The sequence below is a fragment of the Indicator indicator genome, chromosome 24, assembly GCF_027791375.1.
Source record: "Indicator indicator isolate 239-I01 chromosome 24, UM_Iind_1.1, whole genome shotgun sequence".
Lineage (NCBI taxonomy): Eukaryota > Metazoa > Chordata > Aves > Piciformes > Indicatoridae > Indicator > Indicator indicator.
Window position 1 is genome coordinate 10,852,100 of NC_072033.1, and position 27,433 is coordinate 10,879,532.

The following is a 27,433-nucleotide window of genomic DNA, read 5'->3' on the forward strand; positions in this document are numbered from 1 at the left end:
TGAAAGGTGATAAATGCTATACTCCAGAGAGATTAGCACAGTGAAACCCAATTATACTGAATAAAATGAGACAGCAATCTGCAAATCCAGAGTTCCTTGGAGCTGTGCTGATAACTGATATTTTACTGTGCTGACAGTTCTGAAAAAAGTATTTTAAAAATTTCCATTTGAAGGAGATGTTCAGCATTTCATGTTTCAGTAAACTGAAGGAAGCTGAAACAAATAGTTTTGTAACAAAAACATTAATCCAAGTATTTTTGTTGGTAGAAGGTAAGGAAACTCTTCAACTCAGAGATGTTACTGAAGAATTTTATACAGAATATTTTCTTCAGCTCTAGCTATTGCTATCTGTAGTGAACTGATGGCAGAGGTAAAAAGCTTTTGGATCTGCAGAGCTGTCAACTAATGTAATTTTATAGTAAGTATCACATTTGGAATTTGAGATTATAAAATTTTGGTATCAGGAAGTTGCAAAGAATCTTCAGTTTTTATGTAACCAGCTGACCATTTTTTAAGTCTTCCTGGCTGCAGACAAAAAATGAGGAGGCAGCCATTAGGCTAGAGAATTCTCGAAGGCAAAATAAAATCCAAAGTCAATTCGTTAATCAGTCAATCTTGTGATCCTAGATCTCTGACTCATGATTTTAAATGGTTTAAGGGCAATGAAATGGAGTTTGGCCTTGCTTACTACAGATGTTTACTGCTTTTATGCACGTCTGTGATTATTCAGAAGGCAATTTATGCCAAAAGACATACCATATTATTTTCCTCCAAGCATACAATAGCATAACAACTTACCAGATGCTATTGTGAATGCCAGTGACTGCACATGTATTATGACGCAAATACTTAGCTGTCTGTCCATAACTACTAAAATGCAGTTTGATGCTTTTCCCACTGGGTTGCTTTTTTTTTTCAGAGTAGTTCATTATTCAGAATTCCTAATAGAAGGTAACACATCCTGAATAACATTTACATTTTAGGCACCATATATAAATGAGGGGCTAATATATACATTACCCACAATGCAAATTTATTCTGGTCAAGATAGCTCTCACTTTTCTCTCACTCAGGAGTGGAGCTGGATTCATAAGCAAACCAAGAAACAGCCCTTCCCCCTGCCCTGAGAGAGCAGAAAATTCCAGGAAATTTACATTGCTTGTCAGTATACAAATGAACATTGTTGAAGCTTCAGAATCGTGTTTGGAAGGTGCTTGTGAAGTTCTTTGAATGAAACATTGAACAGGACACTAAAAATGAGCTCTGGTTATTCGAATTGAATAGTATAGAAAGAAAATTAGTATTATTGTTTAGGAGAAATCAAGTGTTCACTTTTTTTTGTTTAGTCACTAAAAGTGTGATTAAATTGAAGAAGGCAAGATGAGACAGATCATGTGTTATATATTTCCACTGAAGACAGCCAGGCAGCATCATACTTGACTTCAAACTAAGTTCCCCTGTAGCTCTGCATCCTAGTAGGGCTGGATTTTGTAAAATGTCATAATAGAAACTGTTACTTTGCTCTGTTTATATGAAGTAGCTACTGGTGCCATCCCATCTGTGCCTCAACCCTCATTAGCCTCTGCTCTCATTTTCTACAAAGATTAATCTATTTTGAGGAAAATCATGGCAAGAAATTATGCTTGCATAGCAAGGTCTCATTCTGCAAATTGTGAGAACTGTGAAGTTGTCCTTCTGTTTGCACTAAATCTAAGGCCACAATGTCAAAGAGAGATGATTAAATGAATCTGCAAAAGGCATTGATTGGCAATCCTTGGTTTTGCTTGTGTAACTGAGTGGTTACTTGTATAGAGTCACAACTGGCCAAGAATACAGCTGTTATATGATTCATACATAGAGCTGTGGCAACTATATATCAAATTAGATGTAAATATGCACATACTTCATGTACAGTTGCACACTCCAATCATTGAAAATATTTTTCTGTGACTGTCAGTGCAGTCATTTTACACACCATTCAGCTCTGTTTAAAACAGGTACATTTGTGCACCTTCAGCTTGCACCCACTCCAGATAGTACTGACCTCACAGCTTCTGAATTCTTTCATGCTCATAGCAAGATAAGATACAGCATGCCACTGGGCACCTCTGTGGAATTTCTTTGGCCTGTGACTGCAGTCAGAATTTGCTGGGCTGCAAGATTTAGCAAAAGAAGCTAAAGGGCAGAGTGCTGGACCAATATTCAGAGGTGAATGTTCGTGTTCTAGCACTGATTCAACCTGAGGCAGGTCTCCCTGTTTTACTTGAAAAAGTATTATGTAAGACTCGGCTGTTTTATCAACAAAACAACTGGAAAATGTGATGCTAATGTGTGACACTAAGCTATTTCATGTGGGTTTTAAAAATTTTTTAATGACAACAGGTTAGTTTGTAGAACAAGGTGTTGAGGACTGCTTTACTAAAGAGTTTGTATGTCTCAAGTGGCTTTACAGCTGTCATGGTAACATTTATTTGCTGACTGTCAAAGAAGAGAGTTGTTTTCCTTCTTAAATGGTCACAACATAAGTTAAACCTGCCGTTAGGCAGGCTCAGCATACCTTGCAGCTACCATGGAACATCTGCAACAAATGAGAAAAGTTTGCCATTTGAAACAGGATTGTTTGGGTTTTTGCAGCTGGCTTTGCCAGTTTGGGCTTGGGAGATGCTCAACTGTCAAAACTTTTCAGTTTTAAAACTGACTAAATACTAAGCAGCACTGCCCTTCACTCTTTGCTCTTCTGCAGGCTCCAGGGATGGAAGAAAATAAAGGAAAAAAAAATAAAAAAGAGGAAACACAGAAATTTGAGGGAAAAAATAAAGGAAAAATATACCAGGAGAGGTGAGGGGAGCTCAGGAGCCTTTTAATGGGAACTGCAGTTCTCCTCTGTTCACAGTCTTTTTCACTGTGCATTTAGGCACTCAAGCATTATAAATATGAACATTCAAGACAGCATTGTAATAGATGCCAAAATTTAACTTATAACTTGTGCCTTATCTTATTTGAATTGAAAGTCATCATCCATGCTACTAGGATGAATTAAGTGCATTGTTGAGAATGGGTTAGAAGCTGCATGGCAGAGCAAGTCTGAGTTTGGACTGGGTTCTGCTAAGGCACATCTGCTAGGTAGCTCAGCTGGATTTGCAAGATCTCTGGTGCTGGCTATGCCACCTTAAAATCAAGCTCCCAAAACCTCTCTCACTCTGACTGACTATAGTAGTAGCTATATTATAATCACATCCATGTTGCCAGCAGACTCCTTGATTATTTTTTGATTTTAAAATATATAATTATGTAATGTAATGTACAGTATAGCATGCCTGTATAGGTACTGTATAGATGCAGGCACACTGTGGAATATGTACTGAATTTCAGGAGGGCAGGGTGAGCATGCAGGTGTTTGTAAACCAAAAGCAAAAAGCCCAAAGCCAAAAACCAAAGAAAGACAAATAGGAGGACAAGGGTGGTCTGTTTCACTCTGACAACTGGGGTTGCTGCCTTGCTGGATGCAGCTGCACAGATTAGGCTCAGGCCCTGTGAAAATCACAGAACTACACAGAATCCCAGTCTGATAGGGGTTGGAAGGGACCTCTGAAGATCTAGTTACCCCCTCCTAGTGCAGAATCACCTAGAGTAAATCATCCAGAAACATGTCAAGGCAGGTTTTGAATGCCTCTGTAGACAGAGACTCCACAACCTCTCTGGGCAGCCTGTCTCAGTGCTCTGCCAACTTCAAAGTGAAATTTTTTTTCCTTATGCTTACAAGGAACCTCCTATGTTGCAGTTTGTGTCCATTGCCCCTTGTCCTGTTGCTGGACACCACTGAGAAGAGTCTAGCTTCATCCTCCTGACCATTTAGATGTTTATAAAGGAAATGCTCTCTTTGCTGTTCATATATCAGGTAGCTGCCATTGAAAGTTGAGGTCACTGAGCAGAAATGATCTGTGCAGAGGCTAGAGCCACCATGTAATGTCTCATTTTATGTCTTGGCACCCAGTCCTCTGTGCTGGGGCAGCAGCAGAGACATTCCAGTAGTTTCACATCACCTTCTGGCCTGACAGGCCCTGCTGTCATATGAGAGGCTGATGTTAGCACCAGATCTGTGCACAATTGTTTTTAATAGCAGAACAGGTTTTGTCCAGATCAGGCATGGACAAATGATCATACTTCTGTTAAATCAGCCAGAGCTGTGATACAGTTTATGCCAGCTGTGTACTTTTATGCCAGATGGATGCCAGCTACGGGAAGACAGACAATGCTATATATGGCATAAAGTACAAGTTGTGAAGACAAATGATACCTGGATCCAGCAAAAACTTTGCAAGAACAAAGTTGACTGATCAACATTTGTTTTAACACACTTGAGAGGGCAGAATGAATTTCTACTGGATCTGCACTTAGTATCATTTGAACCATGGTAGTTTTGGTCTCATACTAAATGCCCTAAAACTAGATTTATTTGATACCAGCCCAAGAGTTCGTGTACCAAGGACTACTTGTTCATGTCTGTATCTTCTAAGGGTTTATCTAATGGGCGTGGAAGAGAAGCTGTGTTAGGGAGTCTGAGCTGCTGTGTCTAATTCAGTGCCATGCATAGGTCATGGAAATACATGACTCCTTCCATCCAGCACCCTGCTAGCTGGCAGTGCTTCTTAGCTCTCTGGTTAGAGCACATATCGCTACAAATGCTGCAGTGATATTTAGCACCCTGGCTTGTTTGGGTTACTCAGACATCTCTAGCTCAGTGCTTCAGTGGACATTTTACAAATATCTCATTTCCATTTCCTTATTAAAGAAAATCATAGATGTGTTTTATTTTCAGCTTTAACCATTCTATTCTGGTTTCGGTGCTTTTATTGTGAGTCACATGTTTTGGGTAACATACCCATGTGTTTTTGCAAATATGATCTCCAAGTGATCTCACAAGGAGCACATGAGACATGTAACTCTCATAACTGTGGAGTAAATTCCTAGTACGGCACCTGGGCCATGTGGTCAGCATGTGAACAAAATCACCGAGCGCCAGCACATGTCAAAGAAGCAAAGCCTAATGGATCAGGTGCCTGGAAGCAGGATATGAGCTGTTCGGAATAAAATGTCCTCTTTAGACTCTTGGGGAGGTATTCTCTTTGCTGATTTATTGTGACAGGAATTCTTAGTCCTGTGCCCACACAAAATGTCATCTCAGCTAGTATCAATTTCATACCTCTGCAGGAAGATCATGGGGACAGACCCACACCTGCTCTTCTAATCAGAGGCCATTTAGGTCAGGGTCAGGCTTTGCTGATCAAGAGCACGAGGAAGTTGCTGCTTCATTAGCTGTGCCTATTTCTATGCATGAAGAAAAATCTATGGGGTTTTTTCAGTGCTGTCAATCTGGTATCCTTGAAATTGCTTCCCTCAGCACTAGGGGACATGTTGGGTGGGCTTCTAGCAGGTATGCAGCCACTGCATGCAGCTGTGTGGAGAAAGGATGCCTTGTCGATCATTCTGCCTTATTTCCAACTAAATGTATTTATTTTAGAGACACTATCTAAACTCACCATCCAGAGGCTATACTGCTAGCCAGATGTCAGAATCAGAATTTTTTGCTCTTTCAAGCTTTTCCCCAGTAGCTTTAAATAGAAGAATAGATTTTCTACAGAGAAAGAATCTTCTATTAATAGCATTAGATCATTTCAGCTCTTGAAAGGAAGAAATTGAGTTTTTTATGGGGTTTATTTAATACTTTAAAAAATACTGTAAGTTCTTTTATTGTGTGGGCTAGAGTGTCTGCCTTCAGAGTTTTAATTAGTGGAGAAGAAAATCTATCTGTGTTAAAAAAAATAGTGAATGAGACTATGTGAAATAGTTTAAAATAAACATCTTCAAACAATCTGGCTGTATGTGTCAGTTCTTTCTCATGCTTTGATAATCTCATCTCAGTTGCTGAAACAGACTTACACAGATTGCATAGAATGCTTGAAGATGGTTGAAAGGACTTCTGCTTATCTGGTTCACTGAATTGCCCCTGAGAGGTGATGTTTCGAAGGGCAGTCTCAACAAATTTCCTTACTATATTTTCTCATAATGGAGAAAATTTGGCCAGTTGCACTTCTGTAATCTCACATTCTAAGGTCTCTCATTCATTTAAGAAAATGAGAGGAAAACAAGCCGTAGGCTTCTCTGCCTTTTTCAAATAAACTTTGCTATCCTCTTATGTAAAACACTAAGAAGATATTCCAAATGGCAAAGAGCTTTGTACACAGCTTCACTTAAAAGGAAAAACATAAAACATGTTTTGGTTTGCAGTCACAGAAATTTCAGTCATTTATTGTAATGAATGGGCATTGTCAAAGGAACATATGGTATTTTTAGCTCTGCTTCATTACCCAATGTGGTAAATGAATCCTGAATACTTGTAATGTCTAAAAGCTCTCTCTGTAAAGAAAGGTTTTCCTACATAGTTGTGATTAAAGTCAGACTGTTATTGTCCAGAGGATCACTAAGCTGTGCTGAGCAGGAAAAGAAAGCTGCCTGCAGGATAAGTAGTCAGAGCTGTGCTAATGGTGAAATGAGCAAAAACCAGAGTTGGGTGTAAAAGTAGAACGCATGCAGAGAAGTGGAAGGGTAGGCCAGTGAGAAAGGGAGTAGTCTCTGATGAGCAGATGTAATGACAGTCTGACAAACTCCTTGTCAAACCTTATGTATGGGAATGTAGGACTGAAGCTCAATGTTAGAGGCAGATAAACTCAAGCTAACATGACTGAATTAGGGCAATATAAGGCATAATCATGTGTGTCCATGAATGCAATAGAGCTAACAGGTACATTTGATACCAGTACCCTCTGTTAATGTTTCACAACAGTTTTTTACTGTTATGTTTGCTGTATGAATGCATTTGACCTGCCAATGAATTGGACTTGTGCTTGAGTAAGTTGACCTTTCTTTCTTTCTCCTCTTTTACTGCACAAGGTCTGTGACCTGGTTTGATATTCTCTGCTCACTCTAGACATGAGCCAAAGTATGAGGGATCTGGCTTACTCTAGGTGAAGTTATGAGATTTCAGAATAAAGAATGGTTTTCTGCCATGAGCTTCCCCTGTTGTTTCTAAGTGTAATATTACAGGTGGTTTCAAGCAGGAATTTAGTTTGGATATAGCTTACACTGTATAGGAAGGAACATGTTAGCTTGGGAGTAGTGTGGATCAGCCTAGCAAGCACTGAACACCCAGTTCTCATAAAAGCCTGTGGATTTCAGAGTTTCTTGGAACATCACAGGATCGAATCCAACTTATACTTACACCAGTGAAATTCAATACCATCATTACACAAAACAATCTACAAAGTCAACAGCAGTCTGAAATCTGCAAATGCCAAAGAGCATTGGCATCATTTTCAAGAAAGAATGATATGGAAATCTTTTAATATCTTAATTTTCATTACACGCATAAGTAATCAATTTTTGCAGCTAAGGTATTGTCACTTCCTCTGTTAGTTCTGTAGGTTTCTGGCACTAAGAACCTGTCAGGAGATTTTGGTGGCTTTTTAATGGTATAACCCCAAAACACCCATAGGCTTTGTCATGAGGAAGCAGTTATTATAATGTTGCGGGGGGGTCTTGTTTCCAGCTCTCCATGACTCATGCAGGCAGCTGAGAACACAGTTAAATTATGAAAGCTGAAAAGAAACTGAGAAGAGGGAATAGTTACTGCACTTCTCTCTCTTGAACTCAAAAATACATAAATGTAGGTCAGACAGGGTAAAAATATTCCATGCTGTTTGGGCTTTGTAAGACTTATAAAAGCAGGCCCAGGATATGGTTGAAATGAACAAGATTTGTTTAATATAATTTACTTGTTTAATAAAAACCTCATGCATTGAGGTATAATTTCAGTTCATGTTCTATTGTGTGTGTAAAATGAAAGTTTTGCCTCAGATCTGGTTATCCCTTTTGCATTAAAAATACAATTTTTTTTTCTTTAGAAAAAAAAAAAGAAAAAAAGAAAAAAGAAGAAAATTTCAAATATACTTGCTAATGAAAGGCAAATATTAGAAAAACATTCCTTAGGTGGTTTCTTCTCAAAAACATGACCCAAATGAAAATCAAGACCTGGACACCAAAGAAATGCCTGGAATAGTTAGTCTTTAAAAAAAAAAAAGTGAATTTGAAATCCATAAAATCTACAGATTTTTTCTGTACAAATCCAGAACCTCCTGACATGCTTTTAGTTTTGAAAGCAGTAGCTATTTTTTGTTCTTTTGCATAAACACTGACCAGAAGAATACAAGTGTAACTGGATACTCCCTAGACGCTTCTCAGTATCATAGAATCTAATAAATTTGGTTTTTATACCATTACATTGTAAATTAAGTTTATAGATATAGAACTGGGGCAATCATGCCTGTTCAGACAGAACACGCAGAACAGGATTTTGATCAGCAGTTTCTGTATGATGTGAAACACAGTACAGAGAAGGTTTGTTATACCAGAGCAGACATCAGTGGCTCCACATATGCCATGCTGGGCCCAACCACTAAGTTTCCTTGACAAAGGCATAGGAAAATTTATTAGTAGGAAAATCTTGTGCAACTCAGAGTTGGAACAGCCTCTCCTGTTTCATCTGTGGCTGATCTAGGGTGAGCAGGACAACGCCTGATGCATTAGCCACATAGTGACACTTATGGAAACCTTCCAGGCACTTTAAGGCAGATGCAGGGAAGCTTTACCAATGCTGCTATGAAGTTTTAAATGCAAAAGCTGCTAGCAGGCTTTTAAAAATACACAAAACAGCCATTTCTTTGCTGTTACAATTTATGTTACAGTTTAGCTTGTGGCATTCTTTAGCTTGTGGCATATACAAAGTAGGTACTACTTCGTGTCTGTGCTCCTTCCTTCCTCCTTCGTTTCAGTTTAAGGTAGTTCTTTCCAAGATGGTGTAAACATTGTAGTCATTAAGCATCACACTTGTACCTACTATTGCCTAATATTCCTAGAGATAATAAATCTCAAAAATAGGTTTGCAGATGGTTACTCTGTGGCATTTGTAGTTGTAAGCAGTACAACCTAACCAGCCCCACAAAGTTTCTCCTTGAAAAGAACGTGAATATTAAAATGTTATTTTAGACTTGTCTCCCCTTCTTTCAAAGCTAACTATTTAAAGACATTATGATGCATTTTCTGACTAAATTTTAGCAACAATTGTCTAGTTGGTGTGTAAAGAATGTTTTATGAAATAAAAAAAAGTAATACAATAGTCAGTTCTTGCACTAGAGTGTGTAAGGACTTCAGTTAATGAAATCAGTAAATTGGTTAAATGTAAAACTTTCTCCACTAAATTCAGTGCACTATAAACCTTAGAAAAGAACAAGCTACAAGAAATTCATCCCTCTGTGCATTAAGAGTAAATTTGCTTTTTCTGTCACAACTGGAGGATCCTTCTAGCAGCTTTGTCTTTATATCTATTTTGTAAATTTAGGCATTGCAGTTTCATTGATGCTAAAATGTCTTGCTGAAGGGCTCTAGGAAGATACATGCCATTCTGAACATAAGGATATAGAACAGAGAAGTGTAGTACATGGACATTTCAGATAAGCTGTAGTATGGCTGAAACACAATAGGAAGGAATTTTTATTTTACCAGGAATTTAAGAGCCAAAGCCTTGCTGAAAGTTAGTGACCAAAAACTCACAGGAATTTTTGTGTGTTTTTAAGGGGTTTTGAGTGCCATAATTTAGTAAGAGAAATAATGATCTTTATGCTTCCTCTGGAAAGAAAATACAGGAAATCTTAGTACATTTTTGGAAGGATGGATGGTTGTTTAGGTCAGGTGGCATTTTTGTTTTAAAAAAGAATCTAGTTTCCTTTGCATTTTGTAATGAAAGAGCTTGTTCTCTGGCAGGTTAGAGTCACAATATCATACTACATAATAGTTGCACACCAGAAGATGTTGACACCTCAGGACCAGCTGTTCACAGACCCTCTTTCTAATGGGCTGCATTACTTGAAAATGTGGACATTTGCAAAAGGAAAATCATTTACTTTCATAGTTGTTCTCCCTGCTTGGCTGCTGGGTGACATAGTTAATGAACACAAATTGCTGATCTCATGCCAAATTCTCATTTTGCTTGTTGCCATATGGGACATTGTCTCTTTATTCTTCTGTTTCTTACACAGGGAATGATTACAACTCAGCAGTGGGGTTTTTTGTTTGTTTGTTTGTTTTTAGTTCTGATAAAACAAGAAAAAACAACCTGGAACGGAGTAATTCTAAGAGCTTCTGAGGAGACAGCTCCATATATTTTGAATAATTTCCATGTTCATTCCTTGTCCTAAAGATCTTGCCATTCTCGTTAGGAATAGATAATGATCTTGTTTCAGACAAATATTGATAAGCACTATAGTAAATTTTATAAGCATTTATTTCTCTTGGCCCTCGACTAGTAAAGAATTTTCATTTTAGAAGGCATATTGCCCCATTAGCACTTGATTGTGGTTAACAAAGATTGTTAACCAGAATCTCAATTTTTAGAGTATGGACCTCCCAGGAACTCATTAATTTTTAAAGATACTCAAATCTCTACAATTAAGCAGTTAGATCAGTGCTGTAAAGCTCTGACTTGAGCCTTGAGGTAGTGCCATGGTAAGGAGTGGGTAATGTTAACACAAGATTTAACAGGTGAGAAGTGCCTTTGCCTTTGGGGACTTTGTACTGCCTGACCTCCTGCTCTGTGTATATGCACATGTGTGTGTCTGTTCGAGGATGCAGAGGACAACAAAAGGTTTGTGGTATCCAGCTGTCTTTTGAAGACATTTTCTTTGGAAAATAACAGCGGGCAGTGGGATAAATGAATCTTTAAAAACAATGTTCCCCTCTAAGTATTTCTTACACGTATCTCATATTTACAGAAGGTTATGTGCAGCAGACCAAGCCATCTCTAGAAAGTATTTAACCATTCATTCAGGTGATATGACCTCCTAAGAAGGGTTTCATCACAATTTGAATACCAACCAAATGCAGAAATTACTGGTGGCTTTATAACAGTCTTGCAAGGAGACAAATCAGACGTGTAACCTTTAGACAAAAGTTGAATTCAGTCTCTGTGCCTGTTTTCCATCTACCTTTCTCTGTAGATGTTCTGGTTTATGTCATATTTTTGTTGTCTAAGTATTTCTTCTTCCAAATCACTGTCCAGTACTGTATAGCAGGCCTGGACTATACACCAGAGACTGGTGTTTAATGTGTATTTGTTGCCAGTGGCTGTAAGGAAAGTGAAGGTGCAAAGCAGCAGGAGTGATAAAGATGAAATAAAATAAAATAAAAAAGGCAGATTCTCTTGCATTTCACAAAGCAGAAGGAATGTTTTCTGTCTGCAGCGGTGGCATTGAACAGTGACAGAGCACCAACAGAGAGCTCTGGTGCATTCCAGGGAAGAAGGAAATGATGCATTAAATTACAAGGGCATAAAAGTGCATAGAACATGAGGATTTGATTATTTCTCTAATGCACAAGTTTGGGATGGATATAAAGTGAGAGCTGATTGTGTGTCTGACAGACATAGAGTCCCATAAACGGAAGGAACTTTGAACAGGTTGGTTCTGGGGCATGATCCCAGGAAAAAGCAATGCATAGTTCCCTGATAGCAAGCCTGGTGGTCTTACACTGATGAGTTCCTTGGGTGTGATATGTCCCTCTAAATGTAACTACTATAAGCTGCAGCGAAATGGATTTCAAGGTGCCTCTTAAAAACAGCACAGGGTGTGTTTCAGTCAACAGACTCCCTGAGGAAGCTATAAAAAACATCCTTTCAACAGGTTTGCAGCAACGCTACAGCTAATTAAACAAGTGCAGGTGATGATCCTGCACTGCAGACAACAGCTTCACTACTATGAGGACATGGAATGTGTAATTCAAGGCATTCTGGTACTCCCTAAACTTCCCTATGTCCTGCAGAACAGTATCTCTCCAAGAGGCTTGGGGAAACTGCCCAGTCCTGGGAATGTGTAATGTGTGTGTGTGGTACAAAACCCTTTGCAGATGCAGGATGGACAGGGCTTGGTGCGCTGGCTGGGTCTCAGCCCTCTGCAGATGCTGTGCTCCTTTGATTTTATTTGAATAGATTTTTTTGTGAATCTCAGGAGAGGTTGCTCTGGCTGCTGCCTGACTAAGCTCTCACTGGGTAAGTGGCATGCAAATAGCAAGTTTCCCCTCCCAAAAGAAGATTTTTACAGGCTCAGGTAACTGAATTAACTGTGATTATACAGCAAGCCTTCATTAGTCTCATTTTCTTACTGTTATTTAGTTCTTTTTTATCCAGGTAAAGCATGTTGTGAGTTCCCTTACACAAACACTGAAAAACTTCCTTTGTTAATGAATTGCTAATGTCACACTGCACATTGTAAATCACAGTAAGTGCTATCGGAACTTGACATAATGATCCAAAAGCATGAAAGGCTCCTGATTAATTTCTTTGCACCTTGGTTCATGTGGCAGTAATGCTGCTAGGTGATATGTCAACTTCCCAAAGGAACATTTTCTGGAAGAAATCACAAATCTCAAGCGTATAAAGCACATTTTTATCTAAGAGATTTAGCTGAAGTTGCCACTTCCCTGCTCTCTTTCCTTTGATAAGTATAATCTGTTTCCCTGTTCATTTCAGCTAAAGCTGGTTTTAAAATCCAAATACTTTGAAGGGAGGCTCAGCATGACAGAATGGAAATAAACTTTCCTGGCAAACACAGCCCCCTCCTATGACACACAAATGATGTTTTGGAAGGTTTTTTCTTTCTTCAATTAAAGAAAAATGTTAAAACATAATTTAACATACTAAGGAGCAGTAGAGATTATGGAACAAGGATATATGGCAAACATTTAAGTATTAAATGAAAATGGAAACTTCGGCTCTGGAGACCACATGAAAGATAGAAAGGAAGACTTGGTAGCTTGTATTTTCATGTAGGGAAATATAAAAACCTAATCAGGATTCATATCACTCAGTGAAAGAATGCTGATGCAGCCCAAGAACAGCCTGCACTCAATGGAAGCTGAACCCTGGTCCGGTGCTCATAAAGGACTCTATTCCCCTTTGCCACCCTGCCGTTTATCTTAGTGTTTCCCCCCTGCCTTCATATATCTCCATGAGTCTGAAGAGTCTGCTTAAATCTACTGTGTCAGATTTTGCCCCCAAGGTAACTTGATGAATGACGTAGTTATCATGTGGATGGACCTGGCCCACTATCCATCTGCTTCTTATGAGATTGAACTACTGGGTGAGATGAAATCCAAGGCGGGAAATCTTGAGCATAAAGGATTACAATTCTGAGAACAGATAAGAATTCAAGCTATTTTTACCGACACTATTGACAGTACAGACCATAAAAATTTGGATAGGTAAGGACTAAATTTGCATCTCAATCCTGTAGTTTTCCCTACTTGGTTTCAGTGTTTTTCTGCTGTAACAAATACGGTGTGTCAGAGCAACATTCTATGTCATGTCAGCAGCTACGCATCCAAAATCAGCTCATGATTACATTCAATAATGTATTCCAGCCACATTACCTCTTCTAAATAAATAAGACATTAAGAACCAGGTTTTCTTTTTACAAAGGATTCCATGTAAATTTTTCCAAACCAACCCAAAACAATATTGAAACAGTCACAGCTTCAAAAACAAAGTCCTTCATAAATAAGATACATTGGAGGTTCATCAAAAGCTTTTTTTCTGAATTTCTAATTTTAATTTCTAACAGTCAAAGTGTGAAATATCAAAATACTATTTGTTAAAAAAACTGAAATGGAAACTTCAAACTAGAACACTCCACTGCAGTTTTCTTTCAAAGAGAGTCAAGAAAGAAAATGTGTCTGCAGAAATGCAGGTGACGGAAAACATTTTTAGAACAAGGAAGAGCTCCATCACAGGAAACATCTAAGTAGTGCAATAAAAAAGCTCTTCAGTTTGAATTCTACTTCTCTGGAACATAACAAAAGTTGTTCAAAGGCTTCTAGACACCAATAATTTACCCCTATCCTGCAGATGAAATCTTTGTGATTTTAGGATGCTAAACTAAGGAAAAAGAGGTTTGTTCCTGATGCTAATTCTCTTTTGCAAAGTTCAGGATAATCCTTACTCTAAAACTAAGACAAACTTTCTGTCTTCTTTCCCCTGCAGATTTCTCTTACTCGATAAAAAGTACCCTCTGACCCTTTGTAGAGAAGGGCTGATTCTTGGTTAACCTCACAAATGTCTGGCTTGCATGATTCAGGACTGACCAGTAGCAGACATGAACCCTTTAAAAGCTCAGCTCTCCCTGACATCCTCCTTAATACCCTTTTTAGAGGCAGACACTAATTCTAGGCAGCACTTAAAGTTACCAGTGGTAAAGGCACCTCTATCCCAGAGCTGAACAGGTCATTTTGATTCCACTCACTGTCTCTACCCTCTGGAGCAGACCAAAGGGAACCTTTTTTCCTTTTTTCACTCTGAGCTGCAAAGACAGATGCAATGACAGTAAAGGGGAAAACATGCAGAGCTGCATTACAAACCAATTCATCAGAAAACAGAGCACGCCTGCCTTACAAATTTGCCTGCAGCTCTTGTCTGCTGTGTTATTTTTAAACTGCCTGCAGGTTGCAGATTTTTCAGTGGTTCTTCTCCTACCAGTGCATACAGAGGATTTAAGAAGGCATAACTTCCATTACCATGATTTTAAGTTACCAAAATTCCCAGCACATTAAAATTGAGCATCCTTCATCTTCTCATAAGCTTCTTGATGCAATTTGTGTATTCATGAGAGGGCATTTCATGCCTCTTACAGCAAAGCAAGGTCAATATAACTCAGCTCTGCATTCCTGATGCTCCCAATTGCCATACATCAGCCTGCAGAGTGCAGCTTGCAGAGTGCAGCCTGCAGTTGCTATAATCAGCAACCCAGGCATCCAGTTACAGACTCTTTGGCTCATCATGAAAAACCCCAAGAAGACAGACCAAACTGACTGAACCCACCGCTCAATTTCACAACACTGTTATCATGACATGATCATCTCAGCACCAAAACCATCTGCTGTACAAATGAAGGTTATGTGCAGGCAAGAGCACTCTTCCATCACATGTCCAGGACACAGATTTCACAGCACTCCCAGCAAACATGTCCCACTCCCATGGAAGGCTGGATAGGATAGAGTCAGGACAGCCTAGAATGTTCCATGTGAATGTAAGGAAAACCTTCACTGTAAGAGTGCCAAACAGTGGAACAGGCTGCTCAGAGAGGTTGTAGAGTCTCGTTCTCTAGAGACGTTCAAAACCTATCTGGACATGTTCCTGTGTCGCCTACTCTAGGTGATCCTGCCCTGGCAGGGGGTTTGGACTGGATGATCTTTCAAGGTCCCTTCCAACCCCTAATGTTCTGTGATTCTGTGGCTGACATCTGTAAATGGGAGAACTTCTGTGTGCAGAAAAACTTCATGATCTGTGGACAAGTCCTATAGAGATGGGACTAACAGGAAGAGTAGTTTGTTTGTCACCATAGTATTTTCAAGAAGAAAGCAAGGGGGCATTTTCAGAAGCACTGATCACCTCAGCTGCTGCTGATTTAAACGGAAGTTGCGGATGCTCAGACTTGGTCAGACCCTGCAGCCAAATGTAATGAATACTATGCTTTGTTTCCTTTTCTGTTGCCTAGTTTATTATGCAGCCCAGAGCAGTACTGCAGAGCAATACCTGTCAGGTCAGAACCTCTCCCCTCATCTGATTTGGGATGTCTCAGACACTAAACCATTCATACTCTTGACCACTTAGGAGCTCTAGAAATTACCCCAGCTAGTGCTTGCCCAGCTTTATTAGCACGGGCATGGCCATGTTAATTTCCACTCCTCTGACACACAGAGCAAATGACAGCTGTGTGATACATGATGAGTTTGATTTGGATCTGGGGTTCCAGTACAGAAGACTTTGCCTTCAGTAGGGTACAGCAGGCAGTTGAAATAATTGTGATATAAACAGTCAACAAACTTCAGTTGGAGCAAACCCCTCTGGCCCCACAGGACTGATGACTGTCTCCCTGTGGGACAGTGTGGGATCACTACTGCCCCAGCAGTGATGGCCAAGAAGAGCGTGGCCAACCTGTGCTGGGTAGGTTTAGGATGCTGTGCTGTAGGTTAAGCTTGTGCTCACTTGACCCTGTATAATGGCTATCCCTCATCCCTCTACATGAAACTGCTAGTTAAGCTCTTGCTCATTTCTCTCTGCTGATTTTGGAGTCTTGCTTTGGCTCTTGGCTGTTTGTATTTTGCAGACTTCTTCTATGTAATCACAAGGCCTGGTCCCAGGCTGTCAGGCTCTGGGAGAAATAACCACGTTATTCCACAGAATAGTTAGTATAATTAAAATATTGACTGCAGATTAAAAAATGTGCAGAATATTTCACAGACTGGTTGGATGGTTGGCAAGTCTTGGCAGCTTGTTGGCTGCAGGAACTGGCTGATATTTTGGCGTGCCTTCTCCTTTAGCATTCATTGCTGTATGTGGGAACTGCTTTTTTGTGCTGTCAACTTCTTCCCTCCCAAGCAGCCAACCCACAACCAAGCAAAAATGAACTGACTGGAAATGAGGAGCTTCAAGAGCTTTTTTTGTGATTCCTATTGCCAGTGAGACCATTTCCTTGTTATTTGTGACTTCAGGACATCTGTCTTGCTGTGTCTGTATCTATTTTTATTTGTGTCCATCACTCTAAATGCACAGTGTAGGAACTACATATGGTGAGAATGTACCAGGTGATAAACCCATTTGCTTAAGAACTGTCTGTACCATATGAGAAGCATTAATAAAGTTTAAAAGCCCACAAACCCCTCCATTGGAACATTTGTTTAGCTACTATTCCTTCTTTGACATTTGATTTCTATCTGTAGTTAATCTGTAACCAAAATTTAAGGCACAAAATTCCTGCATTTCCATAACCAAGAGTTCAGAAGGGGATGGGAGAAACCCAGCTGACTGGGCTGGTAGAAACTACAGCAGCACTGATCACTACAGGGCTCTTGAGGAATTCTTAGTGCCTTTGCAATATCTTTCCATTCTTTTTCTTAGGGGAATGTCTGGGAGAGTGAACATTGCTAGAGACAACATAGATTCAGTTTGAATGACTTCCTAATTCTTTCTTGCTATCTGGCAAAAAAAAAAAAAAGTGAAATGATCTCATGGTATGAGTGTTAAACAAAACGTGTGGATGATGCCTAAACTACTTTGCAGACACCTACATCCTGAATGAAATGCTGTAGGATCAGTAACTTGCCACAGTACTGCTTTTAATCAGCTTATTTAATATTCACTTACGTGCTTGAGAAATCCTTGGTACAGTAGGAACTGCTTAAGTAGCAGTGCAGTCTCACAGGCAAGGACCAGGGAGAGCTGAGGTGACGCTGTCCTACTCCACTGTACCTTCCATGGACAGGGGTCTGATTTGCAGCCTGATGTGCAGCCTGATCTATAGCTCTTTTGAAATGAGATAATTTTGGGACCATCTCCATTGCTGCTCAAGGGATGTCACAAGAAATGGCCAAATGCTGTTTTCTGAAACTTCTGTTAGAGCTGTAAAGTAATCATAATAGCAGATTAATAGCAGATCTACTCTGCCATTTTCATTCTCATGCCATCTCTGTAATCAAGAGTAGCTCTACTTCAAAGTTTATTTCTGTGATGCCTCTCGTTTTTGGACACACAGTTAGAAAAGGATCATGGTATCTTGGCATTCTGGCTGTGGTCTATAGGCTGTTATTCTCCTCTGCTAGGCTCATTGGTAAGTTTTGGCTCCCAATTTAGTATTAACCTCCAAACTCTAAATTATAAATGTCACCTTGGCTAGACATCGTTCTTTCAAAGACAAAAATATGTATGTTTGAAGTCTGTTCTAAATTAAACTCTAAGATAAACTCTGTGTAATGAGACAAAAGATGCTCTAAATTCAGTACATAGAGAAATTTGCTGGGCAGGCATAGTGCAGGCAGGGGATTGTTACAGCCTTTTCTCTGTTCTGATAGTTCACGTGGCCAAGTGTTTAGTTTCTCTCCACTGAATGATTCATCTCTATTACCAGTATTCTCAAAATTAAATGGAAGAGGAGGAATGTGTTCATTCCCCTGCTGTGTTTAATAATCTTTCAAAAATTGGTTCCTGTTTACTTGGAGATCCCCACCTCCGTACTGTGATTTAAGCATTTTCACCCTCTTAACTAAAAACAAAGCCTGGAAGATGCTGCATGGTCTTTATCCTGCAATCATAAAGCAACTTATGATAAATGTTGTTCCAGAGAGAAATTACTTGGAAATGTACATATGTTCATAGCTCCATCTTGTTCATCTAAATGATAACTGAATACTGAAAAAACCCACAAATTGTCATTCAGTTTTTATTCATGCAATGTCTGATGGCAGCTTCTCTTTTAACAGACACTGTACTGCTGCTCAGATAAAAATCTTAGTAAAGACATCAATAGCCCCATTTATGGGACTGTGCTGCTTTCTTTCATGGTACCAGCTGGCACACAAGTGTGAATGGTCAGTATGTATTGTTCTGTGCAGGACTTGTCTACCAGCAAAACTTACAGTGTGTATTCAAGACAAAATATTTAAAATACCTAATTGCTTTTCCAGCTGAAGCATTATCTCTGAATTCCTGTGGCTTGGCTGGACAAGAATTTCCCCCTTAGCTTCCTCAAGGAATAAATTCGCACAACAGTTCTAAGGTTTTCCTTATGTTGCGCATATCGAACAAACTATTCTTATATAAAAGATTTACGTTAGCTCACACAAGTCAGTGTTCTGTGTTAGCTTATGTGGAAAGAGTTCATTTAAAAGGCAGCAATATCCTGTGGTCTGAGAAGAGAACTGGAAGCTGGGAATTCAGAAGGGACCTGAGCTTTCTCACTTCCTCTCAGCTTTTCATGAGGGTCTATGTTTTTCTAAAGGAGCGTTACATTTACGTGATTAGCTGAAGGCCGTACGGGCCTGATTTACAGATGTGTTAAATTTCTACTGCTCCTGTTAAAGCTTCTGGGAGCTCTCAGCTCTCCATGTTTCAGAAGGCTGTAATGCAGTCATACACAGCCCCAGGGAGGGAGACAAACTTTGTGTGTACCAGGCACAGACGAAGGTAGGAAAGTGATGGAATAAAGCACAGAGTGTTCTAATCCAGCACATCCCCCTCTGCATGGGTCTACTAGTCCTGATTAATCTATGTGGGATGGCAGCAGTGGAGACACTGAAATATTTGGCATCCAGATAGGTGCTGTGCAAGACCAGAGTCGAAATAGCAGCTGGTAGGAAGCATTGGGCTGGCACAGTGAGGTTGAACACCTCTCTGGTTGTGCCCCTCGGCCAGGCTGCTGACTCCATCAGCGGAGACTTTCTTTCAAAGTCTGGCACTCACCTTGGTGACTAGACTTGAATGCTTGCTCGCCAGGAAACCTCACTTTGCCTCCCCTTTTTAGGTCTGTAACCGAAACCTTTTGTCTAACAGTTGGCTTTCCTCTCTTCCTCTCTCAGATGAGATGGAGCAGTCCCCTGCAATGCGTTCTGACTACTTGGTCTCAGGGATTCGAACTCCGCCCGTGAGGAGGAACAGCAAACTGGCAACACTGGGCAGGATCTTCAAACCATGGAAGTGGCGGAAAAAGAAAAATGAGAAGTTGAAGCAGACATCTGCAGGTAGGATGAGAACAAGAGAGCAGAAAGCAAAGCGTAGCTTGGGTGAAATTTGCTTACATAGGAAATGTTAATGATGACTTGTTCTAAACCTAATTCAGAGATTTCATGATGTTACACATTAATAATGTTAGAGGCTAAAAAGAGTCCCTATAGACTGACTTCCAATATAGTATAGTATAGTATAGTATGGTATAATATAATATAATATAATATATATTGTAATATATTGTAATATAATACAATAATACATTTAGAAGAAAAGATCAAAATACAAGAGTGAAGCAGAAGCCTTAACAAAAACTGCTTTTCATGGGCTGTCCCTTCTCCAAAATAGTCTACATTTATGGCCCCAGGTATCATCACCCCTTTTATTTGGGGTGAAGATTATATAGGTCACAGTAACATTATGAAAAGTGACAGGAGGGAGCTACAGCATGTAAAATGCCTTCCCTCAAGCAGCTGTCTCTGCAGTGAAGGAGCCCAGCGCACAGCACTCTGTGCTCTTGCTAGTCTCTCTGGGATGTCCCAGGAGATCAGTATGGAGAGAAACTCTCTTGTCTTTTCCTAAGATAGGATGGTGCAATTCCTTCCACATGCCCCAATATCCTGTGGAGCATCACAGGAAAAGACACCACTTCCTGAGGCAGCTCCTCAGTGTGCCTTATTAAACAGCATGAAGGCTCTAATATCCCTGTTACTCTGCACACAGTGTGATCAGACAGTGGGTTAGATCATAAATCTAAGGTCTGCATGTGGGTGATTTTACAGCTGTTTTAACAAAGGAAAAGGCACAAACAGGCTTACTAGTCCACGATCCCCAAAACAACATCCTTGTAGTTCTTTTCATGCACACAGTAGTTAAGAGTAGAGGGAGTTTCCATACTGCATCTTTCTCACTCCATTATATGAATACCCTGTTGTTAACTGGTGCTGTGTTATGCTATTACTTTGTGCAGTGCTGGAGAAGAAGATGACAGCACGACAAGGTCGGGATGAACTCATTAAGAAAGGCCTACTGGAGATGATGGAACAAGGTAAGTCAATATTCTTCATCTTTTTTATCAGACTCTCTTTCAGGACAGTAGGAAACACATAATTGCAAAAGGAGAACTCTAACAATCAAATGAATAAAAAGGAAAACCTTCAATGCAAACAGAAAAAAATTCAGTATCTGAATTTAGCATGTCTGTCTGCAAATTCCTCCTTGTTGCAATCAATCCACATGTTTAATTTTTGATGTGTTACCATCTTGATTGCAACTCCATCTTTGCTTGACACACTGAAACTGGTATCTATGTTTTATGCAATTGCTCTATACCTACCCAAATCCTACTGCCAAGAAAGCCAGCTAAAGCCAGTATAAATATAAACTTAAACATACAGATACATTCAGCCAACATGTACAACCCATGGATCCAAATCTCATCAGATGACATTAATCTGATGTTTTCTGCTGTCTTTCCATTAAACCAGGTTTGTTACAAAACTTATTACCCTTATGCCTGTTTTTAATTCACATGAAAAAGTGAATCATTTGGTAGTGCCATTTTAAAGCTTTCTAGAGTACAAATCAGGTTTATCAGAAGTCACTGAATGAAAGATGATAGTGTCAGAAACATGCACAAAGGACTGTGGTTCTATACATCCCTGCTCCAAAGCCCTGACCAATGTTCAAGATATGGGTGACTGTTCTGTGAGATCAAGTAACCTCCCAGTGTTATGGCCAACATCCCAATTGCCATTTTCTACCTAAACAGAGATAAAAGAAAGAAATCCATCTTTACTTTGAAATCTTCATAGCAGAAAGTACTGTCATGAAGAAAGCCTGGCCTTTTGAATTGGATCAATCTGATAGATAGAAATTATGTTCTTTGAAACTAATAATTGAGTTTCTTTGTATAAAACAAATGCCATGCCTATAAATAGCCTGTGGGACAATACTCAGTGATGCTATGCTGGAGTGTAACTGAGCAACTAAAGAGTCAGAAAAAGAGAAATTGGAACAGGATTTTTTTTTTCATTGCAGTAAAGCAATTTTCATATTATTTTATTTTATGTACTTTGATATGAATTTTGTGTCCAAGTTAAAAAATTAAGCTATCAATCAGCTTATTCTAAAATGGAAGTTTCTAGAAAGCTCACTTTTAATTCCTGTCAATTGGTCTCTTTGTGGCTCTCATAATTCTAGATAATGAGTTGCCCTGTTAGCATGTTAGCACTATTGGTTAGAAAAATTTCTGTTAGGGGTATGAATGTTCCCCTTAATCCATGAATTTGAAGACACACATATCTAGCATTTTGCAAAAGAACTGTAAAATAAACCTTTTGCATACATGAATAACTGGTTGGGAGGAAAACAAGTGATGCAAACTTGCAAGATCATTTTAACAAAATGAAAATAGTTTAAATAAATACATATAGTCCAGTGGGAAGTGATGACAAGCTGTGCTTTCAAAAAGGCAGCTGCACAAAGGCTACTTACCTGTCTGTGATCAAACTGCACAGAGCTCCTATACACATCAAACAAGTTTTCAGTACCACCTGGCTGCACAGAAAGGAGGGAACAACTAACAGTCAGTTGAAGGACATTGCAGATACCTGTGAGTTATTTTTCTTTACAGAGTGTTGTGAATCTCCAGGGTTTTTTTTTATTACATTATTAGTAGAAGCAGCTTATTAACTGGAATAAAAAATTGACCCAAATAATTCTCAGTAAATTATTAGTGCCCTACTTGGACTGAGCTGTAGTAGCAGCAGTTTCAAGGCTAAGTCCTCATTTATGCAGTAAGTTGCAATTGTCAAAGCAGCAATACTATGCTAAAAGTCTACAGCAAATCCTAAAATCCCTCTATTTCATCAAACTCAACTCCACTTCAGGGACTTCCTGCTTACTTTCATAAATAGTCCAAGCTGGGATGAGGTTGTAGTCTGAGAAACCTCCAGATTTGCTTCATTCATTTACAATAGCTGTGTCCCACTCCAGTTTGGCAGCACAAGGCCTGTCAAGCAGCATTTTGAACTGGACTGTTTGGCTCAGAGCAAACCACAAAGATAGCGCAGAATCTGCATCAATCTGTGAGCAGCCCAGGGTGAAATTGCACTGTCCTTGGTTGGTGATGAGTCATCCTAACAGGTTATGTCACCCTTTCTCCTCACACAACCCCAAAACCCAGCTGCCCGGACACACTGCTCAGTTGCACAGCTTGGGCCTGTTCTGTCCCTCTCTCCAGCTGTGCTCGAACAGGGCAAATGCCAACCTGAAATGCAGCTTCTAGGGAACCAGCTTGAACTCTGGAAGAGGGTGCAGTATGGCATACTGTGGAATTCATTCCTGACAAAATTACAGCCACTCTTCTAATTACTTTACTGAAGACTCTGCTGCTTTTGTTGTCAGTGGATCTAAGTTCCTGTCCCTGGTTGATTTTTGAAATATGACGTTGAGACCCACACCCACTGCCAATCAAAGTAGCACATCCACTTTGGTCTAACCACAAGCTGATAGATTCTGACCAGAAACATCACTGTTGCGAATCTCAGATGCTCCTCACCTGAAATTCTTCAGCAGGGGTGTCTTCTGCTTGTCATTATTTCATTAGTCATTACACTTTCCATTGGCTGGGATCTGAAGGAGCTCATGTCTCTGACTGCAGTTTCACTGTGGCTCAGCTGTCAGCAGCCTGCCTTTCTGAAGGATGTGAGGAACGTGCAAAGCAGAGTTAGTTGCCTTGAAAACATTTATGTGGCTTCCCCTGATATTTCCCCCCATTGTGAGCACAAAACTGATCAGATGCAACTGTACTTAGTGCTGAGAGGTAAGGGCTGCCTGTCAAATAATGCAGGCAGCTGTTAATAGACCAATGATTACGTATAGGCTGCCTTCACAATGAGCTGAAGTGTAGGCAATGAACTTTTTCCCCCTCCCCTTCCCTGTATCATAGCAACTGTGCTACTGCAAGGGCTATTTTAAGAACAGTAACTTTTCACCAAACGTGATTATGAGGCAGACTGAGTGAGCTCAGCGTACAAAAATACTGCAGCCCTTCTGCAGCATCTCTGGGCCAAGATCTAATACCCTTGCCCAAAAGCACAATAAATTGCTCTGTAGACTGTCCACATTGTATTAGAAAGGAGTAGCTGTGAATGCTAGCTATTCAAATCAATGTTTCAGAAACTTGTCATGATATCATTGCAAGAAAACATAACTATGTCAGGCTCCAGAAAAGAGTGTCTAGGGCTGAGAAATACAAGTTAGGAGGTCAGGGGTGGACAGCAGACAATGTCCATCAGCAAGGAGCGCTGGCTAGAGTGGGAAGTAATTGCTTTCTTTGATTTGTACCAGTGATGTAGATCTCATAAATTCTGAGAGACATGAAGTAAAAGGATAGTTTGTATTCTGAGGACTCTTGCCTGAATAGGAGAATACTAGAAAAGCTTCAGTCATCAAGATGCATACAGCTGCAGGGATCACTGGCACAAAAATCTTTCAGAGTAAGCAAAGGGAGCAGTTTCTAGGTCTGCATGAAGAGGGATTTGAATTTCTGATCAGCTCAGTCATACAGGACGTGCTTTTCAAATCTGAGCAACTAAAACTATCCTCCAAACCTACAGTTTGGTAGGGAATATTAGCAGCCTTGTCATTGGTAAGGCTCTGGAATTAGTGCTGGGGCAGCTGGATGGCAGCATGTCATGCGATGAGCCTGACTTGTCGGACCAGCCTGTGACTGCACTGGACCATGAGCTCTGCTTGTGCAAGGAATTGCCTTCTCCCAGAGACCTCTGATTTCCCATGCTTGTGCTCATCTCCCACACAGCAGGTGTTTTAACCTTCCTGTACAGTGGCCATTTGCCCAGGCTGCTGGATGCCAACAGAAAAAGGTGCCCTTTTGAGAAAAATGACCGGGTATTAGTATCCAGATGGGCTGCTCACCACATGTTTTGCATTACAGATGCTTAACACTGTTAGAGAACAGGTGCTGCTCTAAGACTAATCTCAGTCCCCTGAGCACTAGCAGCTTTGAGACTCTTCTCAAGAGGATAAGAGGGAGTTTCAACTTTCATTGTTTATGGTTTAGTTAAGATGTTTGATGTTTTAGATAATGAAGGCAAAGCCTGCACCGGTGGTGATGCCACGAGAGCAACACAGAGTGAACCTCCAGCTCCCATGTGCCAGGCACTTGCCTCAGAAGAGGTGCAACAAGAGAGTAAAACAGCAACCACAACGAATGTGACCTTGATTGGTGAGGAGCTGCATTTGGATGAGCTGAAAGAAGATGCAGGTATTGGATATAAAATGTTTCCAAGAAATTATAGAATGTTTAAAAAAGCAAAAATGTGCTAAGCTGCTTTATGAGGAGTTGAATATGTCAGTGTATTAAGGAGTCAGAACACCTTGTTCAGCTCAGCCTGTGCTAGGTTAGCAATCAAGACTTAAAAACAGTGATTTTTGAGACTGCTACTGAACTGAGGGACCACACAAAGCTTGGCATAGTGGGATTATTTGGGTTATGAGACAATCCAGTCTTGGCATGGTGTTCCTTTGATATTAGCAGTGACTGCTGTGACAATGAAACAAGCTTCTCTTAAAAACATTTCTTAAACTTCTGTGCCAAGCCTGAAATGATTTGTCCTGTCTCAGGAGAACAACGTCAATACACAGCCCACGTGTCCATATCATCACCCTGCCTACAACATGCTGCAAATACAAGTGAAGTTCAATACCAGGAGCACAGATAAGCTAAACCAAGGTCCCTTCATGGAATTGTGCTCTGGCAGAGCTTATCCATGACAGCAGTTCCTTGGCACCAGAGCAGCCAGGCACAATTCAGCAGCTGGAGGGTATGCATTCACTTCCTGACAACCAAGTAATGCAAAGCTGCAGAGAAAATGCTTTACCCTAGTTTGTGAGGGGTACCATGTAGTGATCACAGATCTTCCTGCCCTCTAGTCAGTCTTTACACCTTCTCCAGCTGCCCTCCTTGCCATTTGTTCTCCATCCCATCCCCTCATTCCCTGCTTTCTCCGAGGTCCCAACCCCTGGTCTCTTTCACTGATCCCTCCCCTACCTGCTCTGGTTTGCTGAGCAATGCTGCCTGTTTATGACCTCAACCTGCTTCAGCAGCTCAGAATGGAAATCATCCTCTGTTTTCCATTTCTTTGCTTTATCCTTTCCTGCTTCCTTTTCTTCCCATCCTTTTCATCCCCATGACTCATGCAATTTTGTTCCCTTTTGCTGTTTTGCTTTTATATAATATTGCTCATCTGGCCCATGTGTAGCTCAACTCCACTCTTAATTGCTTTGACAACAGAAACTCTTCTGTCTCCCTAAAAGTATCTGCTCATCACAAGGATTTTTTGTAAGCTTACCATCACCTTTCTGTCACTCACCACATTGTTGACTTCAACTACACGTGTTACTGCATCAAGAAATATCCCAAAGCACTCTATGTGGGCTTCTGAAATTTTTGTCTCTTAAAATAGAGACATAATAGAAAATTTGACACAAGCAGCCTCTATTAATACATGCCCTTAATGCTGTTTTGCCCTTTCTTCACACTCTACTCTTTATGGCTGTGTTAGGGTTTGTGTCACCCTAAAAATTAAGAGACAAAACTCATTCATCTTCTTGTTCTTAGAGCAACCAGAGCAAGATCTTGACTAGAATCCTTCAGGTCTGGTTTTACTCTTTTCTTGAGTGCTTCACTCTATATCATTAAGAAAATTTCTCTCTGAACGTCTAATTCTTACCACAGGATGTTAGGGGTTGGAAGGGACCTCTAGAGATCTGCCAGAGCAGGACTGTATAATCTAGTGTAGGTTGCACAGGAACACATCCAGATGAGTCTTGGAAGTCTCCAGAGACTTTCTCCATAGGAAAGGTCACACCATGCTGGCTGCTCTGTGCCGAACAGCGCGTCATGCCACAGGGAGGTCTACTGATTTCACTGAAGCTACTGCCAGAAGAAAGCATAGCTCCACTCAGGGGAATGCACTCAAATATGACTAATTTTCCTATCAAGCTACTAACATCTATCTACTGGGGCTCTTGATCTTTCTGTAATGTAACCCATTAGTGACTTTATTCTTCTCTTCCTCTGTTCTACATCTTGTCTTCTAGACATAAAATGCAATGTGATATCAGCCTGGAACGAAGCATTTACCTAGAAGTATATTTAAAATAAGATTATTTACTTTTATAATTCAGGCAGCTATCACAGGCATCAGCTTTCCTATCAAGCCAAATTTCAAAAGAAGTCCTGTTAACAATGCATATTTATTCCTCTTTCCTGTCTTCTTTTTCATGATAAATACTCATTCCCCCTCTTCTAGGCATACTCATTAATCTGTTTGTCAACAAATTAAATGCTATTATCTTGCCAATGATATTGTTTCCAACTGCCTAAGTGCTCTGGTGCCTCCCCATGCACTCTGAACATGAAGATGCTGAATATTCACTAATACAGAATTTTTATTCCAAATAAGACATAAAACTGAGCCAAGAGAAGATTTGTGATGTGGAAGCTGTGGGTGCCCACTTCTGTGAGTTTTTAGTACATGCCCTAGAATGGTTTGGGGTGAAAAGTACTTTGGACAATTCCAGAATGCTAAAGGGAGTGGGATTTGCCATTTATTCAGACTAAGTAGTTTGGATCTCTCTCATGCTCTGCTCTGGTAAGGTCCCACCTGCAGTGCTGTGTCCAGCTCTGAAGTCCTCAGCACAGGAGAGAGCCTGGCTTTGGCTGGGGTCCTGGATCAGAGTCAGCCT

At 40.1% G+C, this 27,433-nt stretch overlaps 1 protein-coding gene across 1 annotated transcript in view; it reads left to right on the plus strand.

Annotated features, from left to right (window-relative positions):
* Positions 1 to 27,433, plus strand: part of PHACTR3 (phosphatase and actin regulator 3) — a 107,661-nt gene that overhangs the window by 42,503 nt on the left and 37,725 nt on the right. Inside the window, exons 2-4 of the mRNA XM_054391739.1 lie at positions 19,510 to 19,671; positions 20,628 to 20,705; positions 24,765 to 24,947. Of these exons, the coding sequence (XP_054247714.1) occupies positions 19,510 to 19,671; positions 20,628 to 20,705; positions 24,765 to 24,947 (423 nt within the window). The remainder of the gene's footprint in view (positions 1 to 19,509; positions 19,672 to 20,627; positions 20,706 to 24,764; positions 24,948 to 27,433) is intronic.